The sequence below is a fragment of the Henckelia pumila genome, chromosome 4 (genome assembly GCF_033568475.1).
Source record: "Henckelia pumila isolate YLH828 chromosome 4, ASM3356847v2, whole genome shotgun sequence".
Lineage (NCBI taxonomy): Eukaryota > Viridiplantae > Streptophyta > Magnoliopsida > Lamiales > Gesneriaceae > Henckelia > Henckelia pumila.
This window is the reverse complement of record NC_133123.1, coordinates 147,041,565-147,049,323: the sequence shown is the minus strand read 5'-3', so window position 1 is coordinate 147,049,323 and position 7,759 is coordinate 147,041,565. Positions and strand designations below refer to the sequence as shown.

The following is a 7,759-nucleotide window of genomic DNA, read 5'->3' as shown; positions in this document are numbered from 1 at the left end:
ATATAACGTAGAAAATGCTAGATAATATCATAATATCATCCCGACAGGAGTGAATCTGGCAACACTTCATGTGCCGACCTCAATGTGCTGTCCTCTCTGTTTTTGCTATGAAGACACAAATTGTCATGCTTTGTTCTTTTGTCCGATGATGAAGATTTTTTGGAGGAGAAATGATGTATGGGATGATCTGAAGCAGGGTAATTATCTAGGTTCTGAGGATGTGCATGTGTATGAGATTGATGACACTTTCTGATCGTGGCCTAGCTAAGGAATTTATATGTCAAGTCTGGTTAGGTGTGTCAAAAACCAACCCAGCCCGCCAATCTGACACGATTCAACCCAAAAAATATCAGGTTCGGGTTGGGGTTTTTTGGGTTCGGGTTGAATTGTGTTTACCTGAAAGCCAACCCAAAAAAATTATTCGGGTTCGAGTTGGGTTGACCCGAATATTTTTTTTATTTTTTATATATATAATTAAGAAATATTTGCTACAATTTCATATGTTGTTTATTTGAAAAACATTTATTTTATATTGATATAATATATTTTCTTGATTTTTAATGTTTATTTTTTACAATTTTTATTTTTTAAAATAATTTTTTTATTTTTTGTAGTAAATAAACTTTAAATTTTTTACAACTAAACTTTCAAATTTAAATTATGTATAAGCTTAGATTTTGTTATCATATGATTAAATATAATATTATTATTATTATTATTTTGTGTTTTGAATTTTTATTTAATTATTTTGCTAAAAAATAAAACAAATAATAATTAATCGGGTTGTTCGGGTTGAGCGGGTTGGGTTGGGTTATACGGGTTCGTGTTCAGGTTGAACATTTTTGGGTTGGTACGGGTTCGGGTCGGGTTCGGTTTAAGGAATTTTAAATATTTTTTCTTCAACCCGACCCGAACCCACTCGACCCACCCGAATTGACAAACCTAAGTCTGGTCCTTTTGGGGGGGAAGGGGGGGGGGGGGGGGGAAGATGTCGTGTGGTTCATAGTCATGAAAGACGGGAGCTGCGAGATGTTTATACGAATGGAATGGCGTTAATGATGGAATATAAGAGAGTTGTGATTGAGTTTTCTATGCCTAAGCAAGCAGCATCCTCTCCTTCTCCTCATATCCAGTCTTTGCCGCCTTATAGTCAGCTTTGGTTAGATGTGGATGCGAGCTTTGATGATGAGAATAACAGATGTGGGATCGATGGGATTGTGAGGGATCAGGAGGGTCAACCTGTGGTGGCGTTTGGAAATAATTTTTTGATGTCTGTATCTGTTACAAGAGGAGCTACTGTATATCAAAGTAGGACTTGAACTTTTGGGACAAAAATAAATTAAGCAAGTGTTAATAGCTTCAGATTTTCTTTTTGGCAGTGCAAGCAGTCACGTTGCCAAAAGATGATTTCAGCTATTTGAGCCTCTGTGCTTCGAAGATTACTATGCTTATGTTAGAGCTTGGCAATATTTCTTTGTTTCATGTTAGGAGATCGGCTAATAAAGTGGCTCACTATTTAACTAAATTTGCTTGTTCATCCTCTATACCTTTTATTGGGTATTTGGGAGTTTTCCTAGTTAGTTGGTTAAACTTGTAATTTCTGATATTTTTGGTATTCAATAAAGTTACAAGTTTTCCTATAAAAAAAATGATGATAATTGTTAATAGGCTACAAGACCATTTCAAGATGTAGATTTATATATTAGCATCGGAGACACGATTTGATTGATATATTGGGAAAAACTATCGATTCCCCCACATGATTAATTACTCACACGTACGCATAGATTTTTTTATTGAATTATTTATTTTTTAAAATTTTTAACTGTTAATCATTATTAAAATTTAAAATAATATAAGATAAAGAATAAATAAATATTTTAGTAATTATAAATAAAAATATATAGTATGAGAATTAAAGATTGTTGGGTTATATATATATATAGAAATTTTCAGATGTCCAACCAATTATGCCCAATTCATCCCCGACCACTAAAACCCGATATCGTGGGTACCGGATTTTAGTGGTCGGGGACGATATGGACAGAAATTGTTGGGCACTTTAAAACTTCTATATATATATATATATATATATATATATATATATATATAGAGTTTTTTTATGGTGCCCAACAAGTATGCCCAACTCCGTGCCCACCATGTATAAGTCAACTCACCTATTGTGCCGGAGTTGGGCATACTTGTTGGGCACCATAAAAGAACTATATATATATATAATATATATATATATATATATATATATATATATATATATATATATATATATATATAATATATTGTGTGTCATCCTAGAATACATGAAAAGCAATCGTATTATATGATTAAAGTGATAATTGCATTTTTAAAATTACGCAAAATGAAATAATTTTTTGGTAGAAAAATTAACTCATTAAAATTTACAAATATTTAGGACTAAATCGGAAGCTCTGAAGTATTTGGGACCAAATCAAGAATTAATTCAATTATCTGGGACTGAATCGGGTATTTTTCTTTTCATTAATTTTAACCATAGATAATTTTAAAACATTTCCAAAAACATAAAATATTTAGGACCAAACCAAAAAATATGAAATTGTTTTTTTTTTAGAGGACCAAAAAATATTAAATAGAATAAAATTATATATTATATGATATAGTAAATGAAAAGAAAAATGGGACAAGTGGCACCCTAAAAGAAGAGGCGCCACAGAATGTGAATTCAAAATTGAATTTGGAAATTCCAATTTGATATTGGTTCATACGGTCAAATGGTGGCATGCAAGAGCTAATTATGTTTGACATCTTTTGATAAAAAGGCGTGTCCCATTTGAAGTGATGCACATTTTCATTTAAGTTTTTTCGGTCTCTATAAATAATAGATCACATTAAGAATGGAAAATGTTATATACATTGAAACATGAAAAAATACTGATTTTTCGTTCATACATATTGCTTCATATCACGCTCGGTTTCGTAATTTAGAGTGCTCCAATTACAAAACCAAAGCCTTCGTATCTTTGGAGACCATTGTCATATTCAATAAGCACTCTTAAGGAGATAGAATCTATCCTCGACTTTAACTTTCTGTTCGTGTCGTATTTCAGTACGTACGTCGCAAAAGATTGTTCCAGTACGTGTGGAGATATCTTTCGAGATACCAACCAAAGAGTTTCGGTTTTGCGCAAGATCCAAACCCAACACATGCATGTATAAATTTTAAAGAATCCGGCTCCATATTTTAGAAAATATAAAGACAATAAATATAATGAAAGGTTGGCTAAGAAGAGGAGCAAGGACTCCTTCATTTTATAAAGTATTAAAACAAACAATTAAAGGACGGACCCCGAGTAGATGCCCCGTTAAGGCAGTGCGTGGGGTGAAATTTTCCACGAGGTGAAGGTGTTTCGATCATTAATTTTTAAAATATAACAACCAAAAGATAATATAAAGGAGACGGGATTCATGAGCCTACTCCTTATCAACCAATTGTCCAATTCTTTGATCTAAATAACCTAAATTGTCCACTCCTCCAATAGCTCATTTTGTGACACCAAATCATGCATCAATCAAAAATTAATAGTGAAGCTTTACAAATTTCATAATCTAAAACGATCCAACATCAAGGATCAGCTGCACCGGTTTGGCGGGATCCCGCGACGATCATCTCCGTTTCTGCTGCATCCAGCATCCCAATATTGTTGTTGTTAATCTTGGTGGACTTAAATTCACCAAAAAAGTAGGAGATGAATCCCCAAACCGCTAGAAAAAGAGACACTCCCTTCTCCGGTTGGAACTTCTCACGGTAAAAAACGACGGCTAATAACTGCGTTAGCGGCAGTAAAACCGTGATGACGATGCCGGAAAGAAGGGATGAGGAGTAAAATATAACCCCGACCACACCCAAGAAGAAGCACTGCCAAAGAATGGCGCTGCATATTATTACCATGTAGTATTTTGCTTCCCCCAGTTGGAATTCTTTGGCTTCTCTTGGAATTGCCTGAGAAATTAACCTTAAATATCATCATTAAGTAATATAATAATATGTTGATGCATGACTTGCATGGGTTTGTAAATGAGTTGATTGATTTTTACAAATGTTTTATATCGAACTAATATATATCAAGTTGATATCTAACTTGAACTCGAGTTATTCAAACTACTGATTTAGATTAACAAATACATGGTGCCTAACTAGGTCGTAAATGAATCGAACTAGTTCTTGAGTTTTTCAAATCAGCTTGATAAATATTTGATTTATATTTTGGTTTATAAAACTGGAGTGCGAGACTTGAACGCGTGTTCAAATTATTTTTTAGCCGAATTCAATTTTTTTTTTTTCGATAGTTCGTGCGATGCTGACAAACTTAAATACTTAGTATAATATAATGATATAATACGTTTATACCGTTCGAGCCTTTAAGACGTTTCAAGCTTTTGTTTGCATGTTAATGAAGTTCATGAATGTTAATATTCGAACAATATTTTAAATAGTTCTCGAATAGATTCTAACATTTTGAGCTGATTTTGAGTCAAAAAAATTTGAAATTTTTTATATTAATCCGAGCTCGAATTCAAACCTAATTAATTTTTTTTTATTAATATTCATGAACTCGATTCGGTTCTTTTATATCCCTAAATTTAACTCCTTAATTCCACTAAATATATAAATTCTCATTTAATATATTACATAAAATTATGATTATACTGTCAAAAGTTTATTAAAAGATTCAATTTTTTTTTATATTTGATTACTTTTATTTTAACAAAATTTTATATGTTTACTAGATATTAAAAAAAAAAAAAAAGAGTGGTTTATTTTTACCTGCAAATCATTGTTGATAAACATGCCGACGGTGCAAAACGCGGTGGCGAAGAAACACATGACCACCTGAACTTCCTTCACTACACTGTAATTCAAAGCTTGTTTAGCCTTCAAATACATCAGCTCCACCACCGGCAGGATGAACCCGTACAGCGCCGCCGCCGCCATTGTCATGAAAAAACCCAGAAAATACTCCTTGTTCTTCTCCCCCTCCGGCCTGTCGCCGCTCACGTGGAGCCCAAGAACCACCGCTCCAACCGTCAGCAACACCACCGCGTTCACGGAGTACGCCGTGAACTTCTGCTTCACGAGCAGCCACGCGAACGTGGCCGTGAATCCCAGGTGCGTGGCCACGATGAGCGCGCAGGTGGAGATGGGGATCTTCGCGACGCCGTAAGCGTACAAGTAGTCGTCGAGTCCGGTGAGCACTCCGATCGCCGCTGACCCGAAGAAGAGGCGGGGTTTCATGAGGAAGAGGCGGGCGCCGGCCGCGGATTTCCGGCGGCGCGTGTAGGCAGCGAGGAGGGGGATGAGGATGATCGGGAAGCCGCCGGTTTCGAGCCAGCTGGTGAACCAGATTCGCTTGCCGCCGCGGATAAAGTATAGGCGCATCACTAAAGGGCCGCCGCAGTTTCCGATCGCTAGTATCACACAGTTGGTGGCTAGCAAGATTTTGTTCATAGCTCCGGCGGTGGTGGTTCGAACTTCCTTTGATTGATCACTCTTTTTCAGCAACGTAGGATAATTTTCATTTTAAATATATATTTTTAGTGTTTTTTTTATCCGTAAATTTGCAGTTGACAGCTTTTTATTAACAAAATTTCAGGCAGCCTTTTATTAACAAAATTTTAAAACTTTGTGAAATTTTATTAACGAAAAGCTGATGTGATTTCTAGAAGTTCTCTCAAATGCTACTTAAATCGACTTATATATATTTAGTTTCAATATTTTTAGATTTTTTTAAGGGGAATTTGGAGATAAATCCCCATACACAAACTAAACTTTAGATTCAGTACCTATGCCATAAAATCTTATACTGCACTCCCTACTACATCAAAAACTTATTTTGAACTCCCTGTTTCACGTATTTATTTATTTTACCATTAATTTTATTTCTCCTAAATTATTCACGCTAATTTTATGCCTATTCTCTTCTTCTCTCAGACAAAACTCGCGCCTCCTCTTCTTCTTCTCAGGCGAGAAAATTCACGGATCATTATTTTCCCTTCTAACCAATGCCTCCTTCTCACGCAAGAAAACCCATGGCCGAAGGAATTAATTTATCTACAGGGCGACGACGAGGGATATGAGTTTTGAATTGGGGCGAGCCAAAGTAACACAGACGATGACGAGGGACGAGCCAAAGCAACATAGGTTGAATTTATTGTCGATTTCTTGTTGATTTATGGTAGTATATTTGATTTGTTTTGGGTTTTTGTTGATTTTTCGAGTGAAAGAAGAATTTATGTTTGTTCGATTTCAGTGGCATATTATTGTTGGGTTGATTCTGAGATATCCGGATGACTTTGGTATCTTCTTCAAAGCTTTAGTGAATTCCCCTTGCAGACAATAGTTCAATTTCAGATTTCTAAGAGCTTTAGTGAAATCTTCTTGAACACAATAGTTTAATTTCAGATTTCTAGGTTATATGCAGCACATTGGTGAACAAAGCTCAATAGTTGCTATTAAAATTGTCAAAAAAAACTAAAAATTTTCTGCTATTGGTGTTTGATTGTATTGGATATATTTTATAGAAGTCATTTTTTGTTTTGCAGTAGTATATACTTTCTCCAATTCTTAAGCTTGTGTAGTTAGATGATTAGGGAATATGGTGCAAATTGTAGTTTATATATTCGATTTGTGCTAGTTTTTTTTTAAATTTTCTCAAGTTTCTTTCGATTTATGTTGGTTCTATTTGAGCTCTTTTGGTGATTTGTCGAATTATTCTAGATTTTATTTGATTTGTGTTCTTTATACTTATATGTAAAAATCTTACATTCTTATATTTGTACATTAAAATATTATGAATGATCTGAAAACAACTAATTTGTTTTTCATTTCACATGAAAAAGAAGATGGGAGAACACATAATTTGCAAGAACACATCTACAAGAAAGTGTACTCGGTCGAGCGGAAGTTTTTTGGGATTGTTTCAGAGTTTTCTCCAATTTGATCAGCGTGTTCTCGATTTTTTCTACATTTCATGGTAATTTTACAAAAGCTTTGACCCACTTTTGTTTGATTTAATAAATACCTTAATTTACTAAAATGTTTCGTGTCTTTTATTGTCATGCTTCTGATTTTGTTCTATTAGTTATGCAAAATGTTTTTCCCTTTTTCTTTTCTTTTTTGGTTATACTAATAAAATTTATGTGAAAGGGATGATGCATGTGAGCCGTAGGGATGAGCTCTGCATATTTAGGGAGAATACACTTGAAATTCGGAAAAAAAATATTGAGTTTACTTGGATTATTATTTGTATTTTTCAATATTTAACTTTATAATTATGTTGCACATTTTGAGTTTGTGATTATTTTTTATGACGTCGAGTGTATTAGTTTCCATGTTGTGTTCACATTGAGCTTGTCATCGGACTCTCAAGAAAAACACGATTTAAAGTTGATTCCAATCTTCATTCTACAAATTGTTTTAGTTGTAGTTATATTTTTTAACAACATGGGTTATTTAATAGTGTGGTGGTTATATTTAGTTGATGATCACATTTACTAGATTAATTTTGTGGTGGTTATATTTAGTTGATGATCACATTTACTAGATTAATTTTGTGAGCTTCTAATTTTGAATGACATCATTGTAGTGCAAGGTGTTGTTTGAGATCATGTGAATATATCGGAATATATACGACTTATCTCCAAATATTACAGCACCATTGGAATTACTCGATGGACTCAAGTAAATGGCGAATTTCTTGGGTAG

General features: G+C 34.0%; 1 protein-coding gene across 1 annotated transcript; it reads right to left on the bottom strand.

Annotated features, from left to right (window-relative positions):
• Positions 1 to 3,426: 3,426 nt before the first annotated feature.
• On the bottom strand, positions 3,427 to 5,546 carry LOC140866427 (purine permease 3-like). The gene is made up of 2 exons (XM_073271413.1): positions 4,823 to 5,546; positions 3,427 to 3,997 (listed from the first exon to the last, which is right to left on the bottom strand). The coding sequence occupies exons 1-2, from the start codon at positions 5,501 to 5,503 to the stop codon at positions 3,620 to 3,622; spliced, it is 1,059 nt and encodes a 352-aa protein (XP_073127514.1). The 5' UTR covers positions 5,504 to 5,546; the 3' UTR covers positions 3,427 to 3,619.
• Positions 5,547 to 7,759: the final 2,213 nt, after the last annotated feature.

What these genes read in the sequence shown, in the direction of transcription:
- LOC140866427 (XM_073271413.1), bottom strand. Translation starts at nt 5,503, where the DNA reads ATGAACAAAATCTTGCTAGCCACCAACTGTGTGATACTAGCGATCGGA. An exon ending in TTATCAACAATGATTTGCAG is followed by an intron (nt 3,998 to 4,822) that starts GTAAAAATAAAC and finishes TTAATTTCTCAG; the next exon opens with GCAATTCCAAGAGAAGCCAA.